Source organism: Ixodes scapularis, unplaced genomic scaffold, assembly GCF_016920785.2.
Source record: "Ixodes scapularis isolate PalLabHiFi unplaced genomic scaffold, ASM1692078v2 PGA_scaffold4__175_contigs__length_147842914, whole genome shotgun sequence".
NCBI classification, from domain to species: Eukaryota; Metazoa; Arthropoda; class Arachnida; order Ixodida; family Ixodidae; genus Ixodes; species Ixodes scapularis.
Window position 1 is genome coordinate 118,993,357 of NW_024609879.1, and position 22,177 is coordinate 119,015,533.

At 47.6% G+C, this 22,177-nt stretch overlaps 1 protein-coding gene across 3 annotated transcripts in view; it reads left to right on the forward strand.

Annotated features, from left to right (window-relative positions):
- LOC115318970 (kinesin-like protein KIF18A) overlaps positions 1-20,810 on the forward strand; it is a 60,189-nt gene extending 39,379 nt beyond the window's left edge. For 2 of the 3 annotated variants that reach the window (XM_029978734.3, XM_029978736.3), the window contains exons 13-16: positions 4,295-4,436; positions 5,924-6,133; positions 13,801-13,920; positions 18,512-20,810. In XM_029978734.3, coding sequence (XP_029834594.2) covers positions 4,295-4,436; positions 5,924-6,133; positions 13,801-13,920; positions 18,512-18,738 — 699 coding nt within the window. In that variant the 3' untranslated portion in view covers positions 18,739-20,810. The remainder of the gene's footprint in view (positions 1-4,294; positions 4,437-5,923; positions 6,134-13,800; positions 13,921-18,511) is intronic. The other variant, XM_029978737.4, reaches the window with a different exon arrangement.
- Positions 20,811-22,177: the final 1,367 nt, after the last annotated feature.

Consider the following 22,177-nt stretch of genomic DNA (forward strand, 5'->3'; position numbering starts at 1 on the left):
GAGCGCAGCTCTTAGGGGCCCGTTCCCGGCTTGAGCGGCGTCGGCGTAACCAAGGTCACCCGACCCCCCACGGTCACCTCAAGGTCACGTGACCCCCACGGTCACCTCAAGGTCACGTGACCTCTGGGGGTCACCCCCTCACCCCCCCAGTACCCCTCCCCCAGGGTCACGTAACCCCCCGAGGTCACGTGACCCCCCTCCCCCCCCCCCGAAGTCACGTGACCACTTCCGAAGTCACGTGACCACTTCCGAAGTCACGTGACCACTTCCGAAGTCACGTGACCACTTTCGAAGTCACGTGACCACTTTCGAAGTCACGTGACACCCCCGAGGTCACGTGACACCCCCGAAATCACGTGACCTCCCCGATGACGTCATCGTCACTGATGACGTCACCGGCATCCACATCGTCATCGTCATCATCACTGATGACGTCATCAGTGACGTCACTGATGACCTCACCGGCATCCGCATCGTCATCGTCATCAGCACTGATGACGTCATCAGTGACGTCAACGATGACGTCACCGGCATCACGGATGACGTCATCAGTGACGTCACTGATGACGTCAGCGACATCCGCATCGTCATCGTCATCATCGCTGATGACGTCATCGGAGTCCGCATCGTCGTCACTGATGACGTCATCAGTGACGTCACTGATGACATCATCGGCATCGTCACGTGACCCTCCCCCCCAGGTCACTTCACCCCCCCCCCCCCCCCCAGTACCCTTCCCTCCTCCTCCTCAAGAGCTGCGCTCTAATTCGGTGTTACAGGGAGTTGTAAACGGCTTTCACTTTTTTGTTTGTGTTTCTACGAATCTAGGCTTTACTTGCACAAATTTGCCTCGGGGGCGGGGGGGTTATTTCTCGTTTGATTAATTGATGTGAATGTTGCAACTTGCTCTTGCTTGCGCATCTATTGCGACTGTAATGCATAGGTATATGCGGGCTTTTCGATGAAATTTCGCTGGGCCGTCTGCGCCAACTTAGGTGTTACTTGTATACCAATTTATTATCAGAAGACTGCCGTTTATGAGGGGGTGTGACTTATGGGCCGGAAAATGTGATATCTGTGGATATGCCTCATACGCGTTCGAACGTCGCGATACGACGCCATGTTGAGAATTATGCAATGAACGCGCAAATGCTTCCAATTCTTTGTGCAGCATTTTTTTTTTTTTTTTTCAATTAACGTATTTGCAGTTTTTTAGAAACCAGAAAAAATGGGTTTCATATTTTTTTTTCTATTTTTAATATTGAGTGTGTGCCTTGCTGGTTGTGTCTAAACCTTAGGAAACGGCCTGTGACCACAGAGAAGAGAGTGAGCACGACTCAAACCGACCAGTTCTTGATCGGCAGTTTTCGGGCGGAAAGAAACCAAATTTCGAGCTGCAAATTCTGTTCTGGGTAGTTGTGCTCTTATATGTAATGTACTACTAAAAACCTCGGCAAGCAAAAATACCCTGTCAGTATCCCTATCAGAGGACGAGTGAGCGATGAAAGGGGGCACCGTGGGGCAGTTTTTATAGCAACTTGCGCGGACATTGCAACGTGGACCTATGCCACAGGGGTAGAAGCGCTGCGCCAATTGCGCCACCCTGCGCCAACCTGCTCCAAAACGCCAATTTCAACATTTTTTTTTTTTTTTCTAAATATAGTGGAAAACGGTTGGCCACGGGCCACCATGAGGTGGGTACTTTTGCTTAGGTGTCACTGCGGGTGACTCGTACCAACTCGACTGGGGCTCCGAACCATGTCTAACCTCAGGGCGATTCGTCGATTTTAGTTCATCGAGAGTGCGATGTCGTTTTTTACTACAAAGAGTTTATATACGAACACATCGGTTTGGTTTCGGGCATAGTTGGTTGGCGCGGTTGGAGCGCGCATGCAGTTGCCCGTGGTCCCGATTTGCCGTGATCGTGGGAGTTGGTGCCTCGGCACCGGTGGGCTACCTTGGCCATTAACATGAGCAGAAGTAAGTGGTCTTTACTAGCTTTACCTGTCATTTGGTAGCGTACCATATTTGGACGCTTAGCCGTGAAGAATCGCGAGCACAGGCACATGCGTTCTCGAGCTCAATTTGTCTTGTCAAAACGAAACCAAAACCATCATTGTGTGCGCGAATGTGCACGCTGTCGTGTGTTGTCTACCGCCGTCAAACCACTGGCGAAAACAATACCCGCGATCTTAAGCGAGTTGGTTAATTGGCAGTGCTACACACTTTTTTGCTTCTTTCCTTTGGCGTGGAGGAGTGGGGGTTACATCAGAAATGCCGTACAACACTCCCGCGCTGCCGATTCCTGTCAAGAACGCACCTTAACTTGCTATAGCCACTCTACTCGTATAAGTTTCTGGTTGGGGGGGGGGGGGGGGGTTGGGTAGGGTAGAGAGAAGTTGGCGGGCTTCTTGTCACGTAACAAGGCAGCCTGCCCCGCAGGGATCAGCGCCTGATCAGCTACATCTCATTTTCAGTCTCGTTCAAACTGTCTTCTCTTAAAGCACTTCTACTGAGTGCACAAGAACTCATAACCAAGGGTGAGGCAGTTAAGGACATGGACAAGGTGGGGAGTGGACACCTCCTGCTAAGAGATGTGAACTCTAAACTGCCCAAAGTACTCGAGCGCATAAAAGAAATTGACTCTGCTCTTCAAACTGTGAAAAAAAAAAAGGTGAACTTCAGTTGTTTCTAAATTACACAGATTCAGCTTAGTCACAACCCTTTTTTTTTTAACATGGAGCCTGTGGGCTCTTCTAGTCAGTGTTTATGCTGTATATGTATTAGTGGCTGTGATATTTTCAAGACAACCCTTACAAAAAAATGAAACGAGTTTCAATTGAAAGTCATTCAATTGAATAGAAACTCAATTGAAACTCATTGATCATTTTTGTAAGGGAATATATTTTTCCATCCAAAGTAATTAGATATAGCTTAGTATGTTAACTTGGGTGTAGGGATTACTGTATTTTATGAACAGGGATTAAGAACATTTGTATTTCATGAAAACAGGTCAGCAAGGACTGCTTTATTCTGAAACATGTTGTGGTACCTTAATTTTTTTTTATGGAGACACGCAATGCACAGCATTTTATGGAGTACATAAGGTTGCGTTGCTCTTCTAGTCGATGCTTAAAGCTGCATATGTACGAGTGACCGTGGTAGTCTAAAGATATAAAATACACATTTTATTTTGCATCTGAATTTTTGTCAAATGTCAGTAGCCTTGTATTTTGTTACTAACTTGATATAGGGCTTTTTAAGTAGTGATTGAACATGTGTATTCTTTATTAAACAAAAGCTGTAGTCAGCGAAGGTAGTTTATCTGACACCTTGCAGTGGTTTAGTTTTCTGGATACATGTTTACAATTGGTCTATTAAGTAGACGTTTTGTACTGGCGTGGCTCAAGTTGTGCTTTTATTGTCGGGGCCTCCCATATAAAGTCTATCATGACTCTGCCTGCTGCCGGAATGGTTCTCAAAGCCTTTCCTTTGCATAAATTGCCAATATTGCATATTTCAATGCAATAGAAATAGAAAAATGTGTATGTATGTTGCTTGAAAATTATTCTGGGATGTGCATGCATATATTTTTGCTACATTTTCACATTTAGAAACAACAAATCACTTTTAGACATTTGTTTGACCTCCGTGACCTGCTCCAAAACCTACTTCTACGGCTACAAAACTTACTTTTGCTGCTCCCGAGCTGCTCTCAAGCGAGCCTTTTACTGCTCCAAAACTGCTCCAAATTGGGACTTTTGCTGCTCCCAGTCCTGATACAAAAGGCTCTAGCCCGCTTCCACCCCTGATGCCATGTTGCCATGTCGCAGCGTCCATGCAAGTTGCTATAGAAATTTCCGTATTGTGCCAATTTTCATAGCTCATATGTGCCCCACTTGAGCCCCGTTGATTGTACTTCTCACCGAGCACCGGTGCTTGGAACGAAGTGCACTTAAAGGCCGACGACCGCTTCGCGCTTTCCACTTTCCCCCCGCTTCCTCCTCTCCCCCTTCTACCCTGTCTACCGTTGGCTGTTTCCTCCTCCGCTATGGTTAGGAGGATCTTCTGCCTTGCAGAATCTCGAGTCTGGTCGTCGGCCTTTAAAGGGCCGCGAGAACAAAAAGTATGAATTACATGAATACGCCGTTTGAATTGAGTGGCTTATGGATACATTAAGAAACCATGGCGAAACAACGGAAATTTTTGAATTCGTCCGAATTAACCAGAAGTCTGAAATATCAGTTTGAATTATCGCGAGCCTACTGTATTGACACTGTGTCTTGCGTCCCAGGTGAAAGGCCAGTGCGTGCGGTGGGCGGACGAGCAAGGGGAGAGGGAAGGCACCTCGCTCGACATCCGCCGCCTCCTTGACGTGCCCACCTGGCACCAGCCGGAATCAGTGGTGGCAACTGGGAAGGACGAGGACTGCGCAGGTGAGAGCAGACTTTGGTCTCGCAAGCGGTGCAACGATACGCACTTGGGTCGATCGCGGCGCCACTGCCGGTGCAGAGGTGCAGGTAAATCGAATGAAACAGATATGGGTGCCAAACGCGCCCCGCCAGCTGACTCGGTCGTCTGCGTCGCTGGCTGTCGTTATCCCTGGCAAGTGTTTGGCCCTACTTTTTTTTTTTACAGAAATGGAACTACACTTTGCGCAAGGAGGTTAGAAAGAGGAGCGGAGAAGCCCTCTAAGCAAACGAAACAACTTGCAAAAGGCGGCAAAAAAACCCCAAAAAAACACGGAATTGAGAAAAAAGCAAAATGAAAAAGAGGAGCTTTTTTCTTTTTTTGCACAGCGCAGTTTAGTTACGGGGGGTCGTGCGTCGCGCTTCGCGCGCAAGGAGGTAAGAAAGATAAGCGGAGAGCCCTCGCCTAAGCAATGCCTAAGCAAACAAAACAACTTGCTAAAGGCGGCCAAAAAACAAAAAAAACACCCAAAGAATTAAAAAGAAAAGGTTTTTTTTTTGTTTTGTTTTTTTTGCACACTTAGTTTGGTTATGGGGTCGGTCGCCCCGCACAAAGAGATAAGAAGTTACAAAAATTTTACTTCGCGTAATGAACGCCCCCCCTAACTTTGCATTGATTTTTTGAAAAAAAAGTGTGTTCATTCTGCGAGTAAATACGGTACAACTTTTGGCCTATATCTTACGATGTCCTGCTGTGTGCATGTACTTAATCAAATAAAAACAACCTGCTACGTTTTTTTTATGCGACTTACAAAAAGGATAATCGCAGCTGCAATTTAAGATACCTCAACATTTTTTCTTCACCAGTCGGCGTTTTTCTACATGACTCAATGCAATAGAATGAAGTACATCAATTGCAAAAAAAGGGACGACAACTGTAATCCGTCCCCTCCCTGCCGCCCTACCATGCACGCGCCCGCTGTCGCACACGCTGTCTCGCTAGCAGACTGCCGGATGAGCACAGTGGAGCTGCGAGCGCAAGTGAGAATTTATCTCGGCCTCAGGGTGCGCTTTGTGTTCGGAGCAAGGCGGCGGGCGGCGCAGGTGGCACCGTGCGCCGGCCGAAGCGCTGTTTCAGCTCATATTGTCCGCGATAGTACTTCGAGCCTTTTACACTCCATTTGAGATTGAGAATCAATATCTCCGACACGCTATATTGCCACGATAGAAATTGCCAGGTGAAATAATTTATTGGTTTGCCTTTGAAGTGTGGCGTGCGGCGATGCTGGTTTACGCTGTGAGTGAAAAACTTGCCCGCTGCAGTAGAACTGCTAGCTTAGCCTTTGACGGGCACCACGCAGTAGTAATGCACGACCGCGCTCCGGTATGGTGCTCGTCCAGACCGAAACAAGCAGGAGTGGGGATTGGGGTCACGATCCCCGGATTCCATGGCAAACCGGGCCTTTACTCTTTGCGCGACGGAAGCTTTGGTGATATCTGTGTTCTGTCTCCAGGGTACGCAGGCGACGCCACAGTGGTTCGCTTTCCCCTGGGATCTCCGCACCCAAAGCGCTCCAGCGCGACACCCCACACTCCAACGATCCTCGACAATGTGGACCCGAACACCACGTTTGACTCGAGCCCAGACAAGTGTTCTGCCCTGGAGTCGACGTTTGTGATGCACGGTGGATCGAAGGCTGCTCCCAGCTACACCTTTGGCCCCGGTATGGTTCTCGCGGGTGCGCGTGTATGTATTGTGAGACCCTTTAATCTATCTATTATCCTACGGTGTGGACCCAATTCTTTATTCAAAAAACTCCCACAGGCGTTGTAGGAGGGGCAAGTAATAACGATAAGAAAGTTTCAGTATTCTCAGCACAAACTATACATTCTTCGAAAGAATTCTAGTCTTTGACCATCCTAACATTTGCAGAGCTCCGTCTCGATACGGTATTCGTGTACCTTGTGCACACGATTGTTCTGTTTGGGAACGTAATTTGCTTTTAAATGCTGAGCTATTATTACTACCAGTAGCTCTGTGGTAAATCTAAAAAAATTTCAAACAAAATTTTTCATTGAAGATCTAATGACTATCATCTCTGTGATTTTTTTATGTTAGTTACACTAGGAAAACGGTTGTACTGGCCCAGGACTAACTGTCACATGATTGTGGATGAATCGAACCCATTTTGAACAACGTGCGAACATGACGGATCGAACGCGCGAATGTGATGGATCGAACGCGCGAATGTGACGGATCGAACGCGCAAACGTGACGGATCGAACGCGCAAACGTGATGGACCGAACGCGCGAACGTGACGGATCGAACGCGCGAACGTGACGGATCGAACGCGCGAACGTGACGGATCGAACGCGCGAACGTGACGGATCGAACGTGCGAACGTGACGGATCGAACGCGCGAACGTGACGGATCGAACGCGCGAACGTGACGGATCGAACGCGCGAACGTGACGGATCGAACGCGCGAACGTGACGGATCGAACGCGCGAACGTGACGGATCGAAGGCGCGAACGTGAAGGATCAAACTAACGAGACAGGTCGAACGAGACGGATCAAAGGAACGAACGAGACGGATCAAAGGAACGAACGAGACGGATCAAAGGAACGAACGAGACGGATCAAAGGAACGAACGAGACGGATCAAAGGAACGAACGAGACGGATCAAAGGAACGAACGAGACGGATCAAAGGAACGAACGAGACGGATCAAAGGAACGAACGAGACGGATCAAAGGAACGAACGAGACGGATCAAAGGAACGAACGAGACGGATCAAAGGAACGAACGAGACGGATCAAAGGAACGAACGAGACGGATCAAAGGAACGAACGAGACGGATCAAAGGAACGAACGAGACGGATCAAAGGAACGAACGAGACGGATCAAAGGAACGAACGAGACGGATCAAAGGAACGAACGAGACGGATCAAAGGAACGAACGAGACGGATCAAAGGAACGAACGAGACGGATCAAAGAAACGAACGAGACGGATCAAAGAAACGAACGAGACGGATCAAAGAAACGAACGAGACGGATCAAAGAAACGAACGAGACGGATCAAAGAAACGAACGAGACGGATCAAAGAAACGAACGAGACGGATCAAAGAAACGAACGAGACGGATCAAAGAAACGAACGAGACCTATCAAAGAAACGAACGAGACCTATCAAAGGAGGAACGAGACCTATCAAAGGAGGAACGAGACCTATCAAAGGAGGAACGAGACCTATCAAAGGAGGAACGAGACCTATCAAAGGAGGAACGAGACGGATGCAACGAATGAACGAGACGGATGCAACGAATGAACGAGACGGATGCAACGAATGAACGAGACGGATGCAACGAATGAACGAGACGGATGCAACGAACGAACGAGACGGATGCAACGAACGAACGAGACGGATGCAACGAACGAACGAGACGGATGCAACGAACGAACGAGACGGATGCAACGAACGAACGAGACGGATGCAACGAACGAACGAGACGGTTGCAACGAACGAACGAGGCGGTTGCAACGAACGAACGAGGCGGTTGCAACGAACGAACGAGGCGGATGCAACGAACGAACGAGGCGGATGCAACGAACGAGGCGGATGCAACGAACGATCGAGACGGATGCAACGAACGATCGAGACGGATGCAACGAACGATCGAGACGGATGCAACGAACGATCGAGACGGATGCAACGAACGATCGAGACGGATGCAACGAACGATCGAGACGGATGCAACGAACGATCGAGACGGATGCAACGAACGATCGAGACGGATGCAACGAACGAACGAGACGGATGCAACGAACGAACGAGACGGATGCAACGAACGAACGAGACGGATGCAACGAACGAACGAGACGGATGCAACGAACGAACGAGACGGATGCAACGAACGAACGAGACGGTTGCAACGAACGAACGAGGCGGATGCAACGAACGAACGAGGCGGATGCAACGAACGAACGAGGCGGATGCAACGAACGAACGAGACGGTTGCAACGAACGAACGAGACGGTTGCAACGAACGAACGAGACGGTTGCAACGAACGAACGAGGCGGATGCAACGAACGAACGAGGCGGATGCAACGAACGAACGAGGCGGATGCAACGAACGAACGAGACGGATGCAACGAACGAACGAGACGGATGCAACGAACGAACGAGACGGATGCAACGAACGATCGAGACGGATGCAACGAACGATCGAGACGGATGCAACGAACGATCGAGACGGATGCAACGAACGATCGAGACGGATGCAACGAACGATCGAGACGGATGCAACGAACGATCGAGACGGATGCAACGAACGATCGAGACGGATGCAACGAACGATCGAGACGGATGCAACGAACGATCGAGACGGATGCAACGAACGATCGAGACGGATGCAACGAACGAACGAGACGGATGCAACGAACGAACGAGACGGATGCAACGAACGAACGAGGCGGTTGCAACGAACGAACGAGGCGGTTGCAACGAACGAACGAGGCGGTTGCAACGAACGAACGAGGCGGTTGCAACGAACGAACGAGGCGGTTGCAACGAACGAACGAGGCGGTTGCAACGAACGAACGAGGCGGATGCAACGAACGAACGAGGCGGATGCAACGAACGAACGAGGCGGATGCAACGAACGAACGAGGCGGATGCAACGAACGAACGAGGCGGATGCAACGAACGAACGAGACAGATCGAACTAACGAAGGAAACGGATCGAACGAATGATGCAGATCGAACGAACGAGACGGATCGAACGAACGAGACGGATCGAACGAACGAGACGGATCGAACGAACGAGACGGATTGAACGAACGAGACGGATTGAACGAACGAGACGGATCGAACGAACGATTGAGACAGATCGAAGGAGCGAACGTGACTGATAGAACGAACGTGACTGATAGAACGAACGTGACTGATAGAACGAACGTGACAGATAGAACAAACGTGACAGATAGAACGAACGTGACAGATAGAGCAAACAAGGCATAGAACAAACGTGACAGATAGAGCAAACAAGGCATAGAACAAACGAGACAGATTGAATGAACAAATGAGACGGATCGAACGATTGAGACGGATCAAACGAACGAGACGGATCGAACGAACGATTGAGACAGATCGAACGAGACACATCGAACGAACGAGAGTGACGAATGAGACTGATCAAGCGAATGAGCAAACGAGACTGATCAAACGAATGAACGAACGAGACTGATCAAACGAATGAACAAACGAGACAGATCGAACGAACGATTGAGACAGATCGAACGAACAAACGAGGCAGATTGAACTAATGAGGGAAATGTGAGACAGTATTCAAGCGGCTTCTATGCCAGCAGCGCAGAAACCTGTCGATTGGCCGGTGACCGGTGAACCCTGGTCGAGGTTACACTTGGATTATGCCGGGCCCGTCGACGGAAAGATGATGCCTTGAAGAAGACAAGCGGGTCCACCCTGGACGTCAAGTTGTGCCGACTGCTTCTCAATCATTGGCGCACGCCTGTGGCTTCGGGCAAGTCTCCATCCCAGTTACTTTTGGGATACCAGATCCGGTCACGTTTGGACACGTGCTTTCCGGACAAGAGGTCAGAGCTGACTGCACAGGGCGAGAGTCAGCGCACTCCGCCATTTTTTAAACCGGGCAGAAAGATATTCTTCCGAAACTTTGGTAAGGGCCCAAAGTGGCTGCCGGGAATCGTCAAGAGCGCAGAAGGCTCACGCATGGTGACGATACAAACCAATTCGGACCTGGTGCGTCGCCATCTTGACCAAGTTCGCCAGCGGCACACAGAAGACCCACTTGGGTTTCCGGAATGGACTGACCCAGAGGCGCCACTCACACCTACAACATCAGAGGGCAAGGCTCCCTGCGACGGAGCTCTAGCTGAACGAGGGCTGGACCCATTGCCGGGCCCGAATCCCACTGATTCAATTTCTGCAAACCCAAGTTCATCTAAAAGTCCCTCAACAAACCAGAACCAGCCCCTCTCAACTCCTGTGCCACTTCCACGGTGCTCGACTCGAGAAAGGAAAAAGGTTCAGCCCTTCCAGTCTTCTTTTTAATGGGGAAGATATGATGGGAACTGAGACTAGACGACGACGACAACACACACTCGTCTGGAGCCGAGCGCGCGAGCGGCGGTTCGGCATCCGCCATCATGAAGTAAAGACGTTTACTGTCCTGGCTCTTCAGTTCTTAGTAGAACATATCGCCACACCGGCGATTCGGTAGTACTTTACTACAGAAACAGATAGAACGAATGATACAGATCGAACGAACGGGACGGATTGAACGAGCAGGACAGATCGAATGAAAGATTGAGACAGATCAAACGAACGAACGAGGCAGATCGAACGAACGAGTGAGACAGATGGTACGAAACTGCTTTCGATGAAATGGCGTTCAATGAAATGTCTAGACCCAAATCGTAATGTATGTAAAATAAAAATTAAAAAAAAGGGCTGATAGTGATTGTTGCAACATAAAATTAGCAGGAGAAACACGCGCCTGTTCCTGCTTGCTCATCTTTGGTGTGCATGCACTCTTGACCCAATGAAGCTAGGAAGATCGCACTGGAGCACATGCTACTGCTAATTTAAAGCACCCTTTCCGCCCCCCCCCTCTACCCCCCCCCCCCCGCTCCAACCCCAAGAAGAAAAGAAGGAGAGAAGTATTTATTTGTGTGTGGCTATTTACTGCCTTGCACGACTCCAATCACTTCAGTTCATAGATCTTTATCAAAGAAGGGCTCTTGACCGGTTCCATTTTTAGTGTTTGCAGATGGCACACGATTTGCTTGCTCGCTTTCTGAAGCGAACATGCGTGTGCTCGGCTAAAGAGATTGCACGCTGGGGCGAGGACTTTTAAATGTTATAATGGTATACACCACTCCAATATTTACGAGTATTTCTTTTACATTTGTGTTGTTTTCCTTGCTGTTGTGTTTCATTATAATTCGGGTACTGAAATAGTTTTTTCTGCTGATCCTACCATTCTTTTCACCCTTTTACAGCAAAGGAAACTTATTCTGGCATTGCACACGAGATAAGACTTTAGCAATTTTTTTTATTCTGCCCATATAATTTCTTTTACGTTTGTGTTTCCTTACTGGTGTGTTTCACCATAATTCAAGTACTGAAACAGTTTTTTTCTGCCGATCCTATTGTTCTTTTGACCCTTCTGCAGCAAAGGGAAATTATTCTGGCATTTTACACGAAATAAGGCTAGCCACTCGGTCCCATATCTCAAGCCACAGCACAAGGTGCTGACACAAGTGTGGTGCAACAGTACAATGGGCAGGTCGCTAGAAAATATTAAATTTCAATATTCTCAAAAACCCGACAAAGGTACCGTGGTAAAAAGAAAAATAAAAGAATGAATCGCTAATGGGCAGTGCACGCAAACAGAGGCATTTGTGACAGGAAGCGCAGGGCGTCTCTTCCAGGGCCTAAGTTGGGGATTACCCGGGGCATGGGTCCTCTCAACAATGAACGTACACGAGTCGCGCAGGCAGGCAGCGGATGAAAGGCGGAGAACGGAGCGGAGAAGCGGAGCGGAGAAGGAAACTTGAGGTTACAAGTGCCAGAAAAGCCTAGTTCGAAATTGGCGCGCAGCATTCCACGCCATTCGCTCACACGGACAGGCAACGCTACCCTGGTGTTTCAACTAATGGCTTCTTCAAAATTGACGCCGTGGTACCGCAGCCTTAAAGGAGTCATGAAACGCTTTTTCAACTTTTTTCTGTTTAGCTTTCCTCCTCAACTCATAAATCACGCATTGTACCAAACAGTTCAAGAAGTCGGAAAGGGGGGAGTCCCCTCTTGCTCGGAATCTCGCTTATGTAGCCGGACACCGCCATTGTCCCCCTAGAAGATTAGCCCGTCGCTCAAAATTCCGACTAGTTGCTTTCCCCACCCCGTTCACCCCGGAGCTGACAGTGCTGTGGAAGCTACGTGCTCGTTGGGCCAGCCACACATTTTCCACGTGATCATGCTCTCTCGCGCATACCGACCCGCAGAGAATGAGGTCCGGTGATGAAAGGGAGACGGCTGATTGGTCCGGCAAGCGCGTAGCTTCCACCGCCATGTCAGCTTAGAGGTAAAGGGATTAAGTGAGGTCCTGTGTCGTGTGACGTGCGCTTGGGCCCTGGTGACGCTCTGCGGGGGCCCGGTTATGGTGGCTAGTAGCCCGGTGATGCGCTGCGGGGTCCGCGGATGTATCACAGTGAAAAGGCGGAGAGTTTACGAAGGAAAGGAGGTACGAAATAGTCCGCTATCTTTTGCAAATTTTCGTAGCGAAAGTCAGGCTTCCGACTTTCTACCTTTGTTCTTTTGGCCCACTGAACGATGTGCTATTAGTAAAATCCCAATATAAATTGATTTACTCCAGCCCAAAATTCGTTTCATGGGTCCTTTAAGTATTTGGAACTTGCCGTTTTAACACTCGTGGCAAAAAAGTACTCACTAAAATAAAACAATAGAGAGGAGCAGCAAAAGTCAGTAATACAGAACCAAGAAAAAAAATTTTCGTCGATCGGGAAGTTGCATTTTCTGCGGATACATGCGTTAAGTGGTTCAGTATTGAGGGGAGACAATGCTATGTATGTGCCCCATTCGGCTACGAGGATCGAAGGGGGGCTCCTACGGTTTTTCGAGCTACCCGAACTAAAACACAATTTCGGAACACCCTTGTTTTACTCTTTCGGGCGTGCAATTTATTACCTCTAACTTGAAGGTGTTTGGTATAGAGAAAACGGCAAATGAAGGCAATGCCAAAACCAGCGTTCAAATTTTCCCACACTCACCATCGCGGCAATGTCGCACGTTGTACAACTTGAAAGTTGAGCGGGCACTTCTTAAAAAACGCTGCATGCATTTCTTTGTTTTGCTCGCGCGAGTTTAATCAACATTCATTTCAAGTCGTCACATTTCTTGTAACCCGTCGTGAATGACGGGTCGCATTTTCAGTGTTGCCTCGTACCAAATTTGAAAATTCAGAAACTTTGCGCAAAAAAACAAAACTGTGAGTTGTGGCGGTTATTAGTTCAGACGTGTCTATTTGACGTGTCGAACCGATTTTGAGCCAGATTGGTGACCATAGAAATTTCACCGGTGTTTTGCGAGGTATTTAAGTTTGCGGGTAATATTCAGAAGTGTACATTGTCGTTTCACCTTTCTTTGAAGTGCTGGTTTTGGCTGTCAAGATCTCACTTTCTGGCTCCTAAAGATTTGTTTTCTCTCCTTCAGTGTGGTTTTGTTTGCGTGCGACTGTGGAGATTACTCCCTCTCTCTGTTTGTGTGTCTTTCGATTTCAAGTGCCGTGCTTAACTCCTCCACCTACCTCTGTCTCGCCGCAGGGCCCAGTCTTGCTCCGGACTACAGGAGTCAAAGGACTGTGTCCTTTGTGCAACCCACGGTCCGCTTCCCGTCGTCGTCCAAGGAGAACGTCTTGGGCAACGCATATCTGCCGATCCGCGGTGAGGCACCTCATATTTTTACGAAAAGTGGCCCACCAATTACTTCCCACTCTGTTACCGTTGCAAACGTCAAATGTTGCGTCGTAACCTCGCCTCCCGAGGATTTTTAACAATGCCAGAAGCTTCAAGATTTCGATGCACGCACGGTAACGCCTAAAGGGGACATTTAAATTTTATTTGTCGGTTAGTATTGCCAAAGTGAATTAGCAGATCTAGAAACCATTGGAAAAAGAAACAAAAAGTGCCATTGGGGACGATTCTTTTTAATGGCTAAAGTGAGCTTTGTCCGTTGGAGCACGTTTTCTCAAAAACGAGGGCGGAATTCGGACACCCCGGCTCTGGGTTCCGGCTCAACGTTGAACTGCGACCTGTATTTCGTTTTCGTCGGTGTTGTAAACTCCTTTTTGGGCACCTGAGCATGTTTTGCAACTCCCGCTTATGGTACTCGGGCACTGCTTTCTGTGGCAATCCGAACAGAGGAGGAAAGCGCAGTCGAAGCAGTGGGCGCATTCTCTCTCCTAGCATTGACTGCATAGCTAAAGAATGTTGTCTGGAAGTATAATTTGTTGTAACCCTCCTCTTAGGGGTCGGGACCCAGTGTCGGAAACACTAGCAGTGATGTGATTGCTGCACCAATTGCGCCAAAACTGCGCCAAGGGGCTAACCCTGCTACATTTTGCCAATATATGTGTAATCTGCGCCAAAAGTTCAATTTTTGTCATCTTTCAAAACCGAAACTGAACTGAGTACCGTAATTGAGCGTGCATGAGCTAGGTGGTGCAACCGTCCGCCCAACAAAAAGTACCCTGTATCAATCGTCCATCTGGTCTTGCATAGTTTTTCCCGCCACCTCTCGTTTCACGCTCTCGTCGTTCTTCTGTCTCGTCTCGCGTTTTTTTTTTAAAAGAAATTCAACGATAGACGCGGGCGTGTGTTGACACTTCAGTGCTTCAGTCGTTGTACAAAGCGCTCCAAGTACTTTTTGACCCTGACTCGCGATGTCTTGTTTTGACCTGACTCGCTCAGGTTCTTTTGTAGCGTGAGCTACACTTGCCGAGGTTGAGCAGTTTTGCATGGCTCGCATAATGAGCCGTGCTCCGTGCTGCGCCTGCGCGAGGAGCAGCGACGTCACACGACGCACAGCTGGCACGCCGGAGCCGCCGCCACCGCGCGCCCCTCGCCGGTCTGAGCATATTCCAGAGGAGTGACGTCATAGCCTCGGCAGACGCACTGGCGCCGCCGCGTGCCCAGCTGTGCGCCTCCGTCGCGCAGTAGCCAAGTCTGACGCTGCACCGGAGCCACTTGATAGCGCCTCTCATTTTGTGCGCATAAGCTCACGCTACGTAGATCCTGGCATAGCCGAGCTAAACCACGGCAATTTTTTTTCTGTGTGTTTAGCTTGTACACTTGCCGGCAATATGAAGGTGAACACCTTACCTGGTTTCTTGCCTGTTTTACGGCTCCCTAAAGCTTTCTCTCAACGTCTCAAATGGTACGTAGCCTGAGGGTCTAAACTTTACGTTTTAGCCCTCTTCTGGAACAGAGCTTGTTCCAAACCTTGCAGGAGCATCAAAAACAAGAGGGCTGTTCACCTTCATATCGCTCACGGGTGTAGCTCGCCTGCCGGCCTGGGAAGCACGTGCCGCTGGACTGTTTTTTGTCGTATGCTGAACAATAGACCATTTGCTATATTACCCAAGCATCAAGCATAATGCAGGGATTGGTGTTCCACGCGCCACACGCGCACGCCTTCCCCGTATAAAAGATTTGAAGTAAATAACCAAAATAAAGCGTTGACGAGCGCCCGTGCAAGATGCCATTTGTTTTGGGTATTTGCTTTAGAAAAGTTACTACTGCTGAGGCCAGCACGTGCCACGCGTGGAACACCAATCCCTGCATTCGCCGTGATCAGGGATGGGCAAAATACATGCAAATATGTATTGAAATACAAATAGAAAATACTTCGTCAAGAATGTATTTAATTACAAATCTAATTGCATTTCCAAAAAAACATTTCAGTACAAGATACAAATACAACCAAATGTATTTGGTCTCCTCCAAATACTTTTCCAAATACATTCCTCAAAATTTGCGTCAGCGACTTCAGGGCACCTGCAACGGGTTTATGGTTATCTCATTTTAATTTTGCATTGCACACTCGGGAGTTAGTGTGCGAGGCTCTAGTAATGTAATAGAAATATAATCACAAAAAAATGTAATCAGCTTGGATGTAATACGTGAAAAAAGTACAGAGCTTCAAGCAGCTTTTTTTGCCGATTACAGTTTGGTATAGACCAACAAAGAACCGAGACGACCAAGACTCGCAGCACTAGCTAGAGAATTTTTCATTGTCGCAACTCGCACCAGTTACAAAAATCTGGACGACCCGCGTATTTAGAATGTTCCAGGCAAAAATATGGATGGAAATCAGGCTGGAAAGCATCACAAAATGTCACAGGCACTTATTTAGCCAGTCTGCCTGTGAATGTCAATTTCGTCACTATTCTTGCCCTGGACTAGCACCGTAATCACAAAGTCACTAAACGCTTGTGCTTGATTGAGAGACACTGCATTCGGTGCAGAATGTAGTTTTCTTCCTGCTCTGGACAGTGCCTTTAAAATAAAGCCAGAGGAGAAAAAGAAAAAAAGCACCATGGCCGAATAAAGGATGGAGACTATATATCTTACAACCACATGCTTAAAAACAAGAATTGTCGTGACAATAAATTTGAGGGATGTATTTTCGCCCACAAAATTGTATTTAATTACAATACATGCTGCGCATCCCTGACCGTGATGCTTGGGTAATATAGCAATAGGTATATTACATTTTGCATACAATTTTGGGAACCAGTTGGCGACGGAGCGGAATTGCAGGGTGTCTGTTTTGATGGAACAGCCATCTCCGCTTGTGCCACGAAGCACGTGCAAATGCAAGCCTGCTGAAGTTGCCCTCATGTACATGCGAACAGGACTGCACGACAGAGGCACCAGCCGGGACGCTTGCAACCCATGGTTTTACGTTTGCTTACTTTTTACGAAAATCTGGCACGTCAGGAACCAATAAAACAGTGGCAAGCGGTTTTTCGGAATCGCTCGGCAACGGCCACAGCACTGTTCAAATGTTGGATGTCTCAATGTCTCTTTGGAGACATTGAAAGTGGGAATTCATTACTAGCCAAAGGCAAAGCGAGGCTTGCAGCAGCCTTGTAGAAAGTTTCGAAAAGCAAAAAGAAAAGCACCCGTTAGTCTTAATGCACCTTTGTCTTGTGTACAATTTCCTATTGCACTGCAGTAGTTACGTACGTGTTTCATCAGTCGGAGCCAGCTTTCATTTATTATATTATATAACTACGGTAGTCAACCTAATGCAGTGATATTTACTAATAAGTTGGTCATTGTCAAATAAATTTTAATATGTGCAGTTTGGTTCTTATTTATCTATAACGGTACATATATATGTATAATTTAACTGAAGCCTTGCATATTGTGTCATATCATTGGCATTTCAGTTACATGTTGAAAGACTCCCAGGTGGTTGAACTTGACCATAATTTGTTTATTGCGGCGAAGGAAGTGTCCTTCGTTTGTCCAGCACTTAAAACGAAAATGTTTATTTTTCTAAGAATATCTGCCCCAAAAGCCACTTTTTCTGCTCCGAAACATTGTTTTTGCTGCTCCGAAACACTGTTTTGCTTGCTCCAAAGGCCACTTTTGCTGCTCCAAAACACAGTTTTGGCTGCTCCAAAAGGTGCTCCAAAACGGCTTAGGCCAATCACATCACTGCACTAGGCTACACTTATTGCACGAAAACAGTCTATTATTTTTGAGCATGTCAGCATTCCTTTTTAGACACACTGAACTCCCAGGAAGCTTTGTTTTCCAAGTGGCAGGGAAGGACGTGCATGTCATTATATAAACTTTACTAAAAAAATTTTTTTTTTTTTTGTAGCAGAATAATTATGTAGCAAGACACTATGAGCGACTCCAAAACAGAGTTTCGAAATGTGCTTAGATTTGGGGGCCCATGTCTCGCAACACATGTGCGTTTTGGAACCGCCGCCGACTCGAAACTTGTTTCGCGACAAAGAATATTACCCTAGAAAATTAGCGGTTTCTCAAAGTGTTCCACATTTGAACCACGGTAAAAGTCGAGGCGGCTACACGCTGTGCTGCGCACAGGCTACGCACAATGAAACTGCTTTATTTGCCACCATTCACAATTCATTAGCGTGCAGTGTCTCATTATTAGCGTGCAGTGTCTCATCAAGTCGAGACGACCGATGCCGTTATATGCAGAGTCCAGCACAGTGCGATTTGTGGGAGAGGTTGTCTCGGAGTTCAAATACTGTCGTAAATTCTTAGCCACGGATTCTCTCCAGAATGCATGTTCTTGTCGAGATCCCGTGCCACAAAAAGCGGCGCGGCTCGTGACGTCGAACTTTTTTTTTTGCGCCACGTCGCGCGACTTTGACTAAAAATATGTGGGTTAAAGTCTCACAACATCCGGGTCCCAACCGGGCATTTAGAAAGAATTGTTTTCCCTAGTTCGCCGTTTCTTCAACGCTCATCAACCGTCTCTCGCTCCCAGGTGTGGGACGCAGTCGCAGTCGCGGCCACTGGCCGACGCCGGTGCACACCGGTCGCATGCGCAAGAGCATCAGCACCCCGGACGTGAACAGGGCGCTGATGCACGCCCCAGACTGGGGCGTTGCCGCCAGCGCCGCCAGGAGGGCGGAGGCGGCGGCGAAGGCCAGGGTCACCGGCGCAGCCTCCGCCACCACCAAGGGCTTCAGGACGGCGCAGTTTAGGCAGTGAACGCCGGGTGCGTCGTCGGACCCGGCATTCTTTTTGTTTAGACTACGATCCGTTGTGGGTTAAGAAAAAATTGTAACTATGCGGGGAGCAAGTCTGTCTGCATCTTGCACGGGGGTTGCGACGATGTCGGAACGCCGAGATCTTATTGGCCAACCTAATAAAATGGCAGGTACAGCTTCAGGCATCTAGCATTGAGGTGTACCCACCACCCTTGTCAAGTAAAGCCACTCGGAGCTCGGCGTCGTTCTGACGTCACTGGCACAAGAAGCGGACGACTTGCTCTCCGCATTGCCATTTGTGCCCACCCTGCATCAAGCACCAGAATGTTGGTGCCCACAAAATAATTGGTGAATGAAGTGTCACTACACAGAGTCCGACCTGTTAGCGAGGCCCGGGAATTGCGGCGAATTTTTTGCGGGAGTTGCGGTACTGCTTAGAAAAGTAGTGGAAGTTGGGAACAAGCTTTAAAATGGCTGGCAACCAGAGATGTTCTTATGTCTTGTATAACCTCTCGTTCTGGGTTTCGGGACCTGTTTGCTGATGAACGGGACAAAAAATATTGGTCTTACCAAGGTGCAACCGTCGACGGTAAAGAAACATGCTGGAAAATCGCTTCTGTTCATAATAACTTTGCCACTGTGAGGAATTGTTATTAATATTGGACGACTTGATTTACGTTCTGCCGAAATGAGCGCAGGATTACGCCGAGAATGGGGGGAAAATGATCGCGTATACTTTGTGCTCACTTTGCTCTAAATTTCTGAATTGCATGTGCTTAGGCCTTTAAAATGTTGAGCCTTTAGTGTGGTTTAGTCCACGAGAAGCGACGGTAGCATTAATTCGCATGGCCAAGTCATTTCTTTCAACCAATCTGTATAAAGATGAAAATGTATGGTATAGGCTCATGTCTTGCTACGTTCTTTCCTGGCTATTTTGTTTTGCAGGAAATTGATGATACTCGTTCGCACGCTTACTCGCAGCATTCCCAAGATGCACCTAGCAAGAAGCTTCATCATCACCTTGACCCTGGAACCACATGGTTCAGTAATGGGACACTTTAAATTTTTCTTCTTAAAGAAGCTCTTAAGTGATTTTTAAGCTCCTCGTTTTGCTCTCTTAAGTGAATCTATGAGCTCTAATCATCCTAAAAAACCCAAAATTACATTCATGTGCGTTTGACTTGCATAATAAAGAAGTGATCAAAGTTCCCCACACTTCCCACTAGCGCAGAACGACAGATGGCGCTATCAAACCTTGCTGAATGTGGCCGAACGACGGATGGTGCCTGTCAGCCATTTGAGAGTGATGGGTTTCCATTTGGACGAGCGGGACTGGTTGGCCGCTCGTCCACGTGGGAACCCGTCGCTCTCAGATGGCCGACAGGCGCCGTCTGTCGCTCAAGCATATTCAGTCAGGTTCAGTAGCGCCATCTGTCGTTCTGCGCCGACGTGAAGTGTGGGGAACTTTGATCGCCTTTTTATTACGCAAATCGGATGCTCATGAATGTAATTTGGGGTTTTTTAGGACGATTAGAGCTCATAGATTTACTTATGACAGTAAAACAAAGATATCAAAAAGCACTTCAGTGCCCCTTTATTTACACTCCCATATCAAGCTAACTGTAGTCGGTGATAGGTTAAAGGGGTACGGAAACAAACATCTCACTCTTATTTCTCTGTTTAGCCAGAAAATATGCTTTGTCAGCACCTTAGAACCACCAGTCTTCCGTTCGTAAATGCACAAAAATTAATTTCGTAACGAATCAACTGATTTCTCAATTTTATACACATAGCTTGCAGGTCTCGCCATTGCTAGGTACCGACGGTCATTTCTACATAACGGTTACCTCGAGCTCCTAGTTCTGCCGTGTGAAACTAACACGATGAACCGGATGCTCGCAGCACGTAAAATACCGGCACGGCCGCAAATGGCGCTCCGGGCAAGCTATGTATAGACCACAAGGCATACAGTCCGGATATTACTCTACTACATAGGGCAGGACTGTCGTGCGTTGACGTTTACTCTCAACCTGTTACCGACTATAGAGATTATGCCGCATTGTTTAGAAATACTATGAATGCCGACAAATAAAGCCGCCTTCCTTGCTTGTACCATTTCAAAAAGTATGCTAAATAATGAATTTGTAAAAAAAAGCCATTTAAACTGCAACTATAGTGCAACTGGCTAATAAATCGTGATTTTCTAATGACACTCATTTGCTAACATGGGCTACTGCATCTTTACTATCGAAATGTAAATAGTAACTGTAAATGTTCTTCTAGTGTGTGTTCATTCTGCATAATTCCTCCATACATGCTTTTCTATGTGCTCATTATAAATAATTTTCCCACTGTCATTTGCTTTTATTGTCATCATGTCGGGGAACCAATAGATTTTTATTTTTTGTCGACGCTCTACTGTACAAACATTTTAAGAGGTAATAAACGATTCAGAAGGCCTGTGAAGGTCTTTGAAACTTGCTTGCACAGCCCCCCAAAAGCTGCTTGTGCATGCAGAGTCGCCACCTGCCCGGTCTTAATGCGAAAGCATTAACTGTCTCATGGAGCGAGCCGACGTCATCAGCTTTGAAGCAGCGCCAAACGGCACCCTAAATCCTTTCTCCAACTGAAGTCAGCTCCCAGCTATGAAACCATGCGAAAAGCCTAGACAACAGCATCTAGTTTCCCCGATCCCAAAGGAGCGGAGTAAAGCTGATGGAGTTCGCCTTCAACCCCATTGGCTGGTGCGCGTCGACGAGGCACACATGCTTTCGCATTCACAACTCTTAAGAAGTGCTTAGGTGTACCTTGAGCCTTTTTGACCGGCACGGCCGGCTTTTAATAAAAGGCCGGCTGGTGGTCTGTATCTAAATCTGGCAGTCATTTGCCGGCTTTTCCAACTATCCAAGGGCAATTTTTTTTTTTCTGAAAGGGGTGGGGGGGGGGGGTGCTTAAATAAATATATTTTGGACCATCATTGTCAGATGTATGGGTATATGAACTGTCTATTTTTTACCTACCGTAATTACTCGAAAATAGGTCGAACCCTATTTGTTGGACCCACCGAAAATAAAAAAAAATAATTCAAATATAGGTCAACCTTTTTTTTTCTATTTTGAGGAACAGGGGAAATTTCAGGCAAAAGAAACAAACCTTTATTTACATCACTCTCGGCTAAATCACGGGGTGATGCCAAAAACTTAATCACCGTCAGAACTTCTGGACATGTCATCGTCGTCCGAAGCTTCGTCAGCTTGGTAGACATCCTCACAAATTCGCAACAATACTTCACTGACACTGTTGTAAAATGACGACAAGAAGAAACGAAAGAAGGTGCGAAGCGACGAAAGACAAACTACAAAGACGCAAGCAAAGCCGCCGTGTCGCCATGAGCAACACGCGAACTGAGCGTTGGCCGAGCCGCCTCAAGCAACAAACAA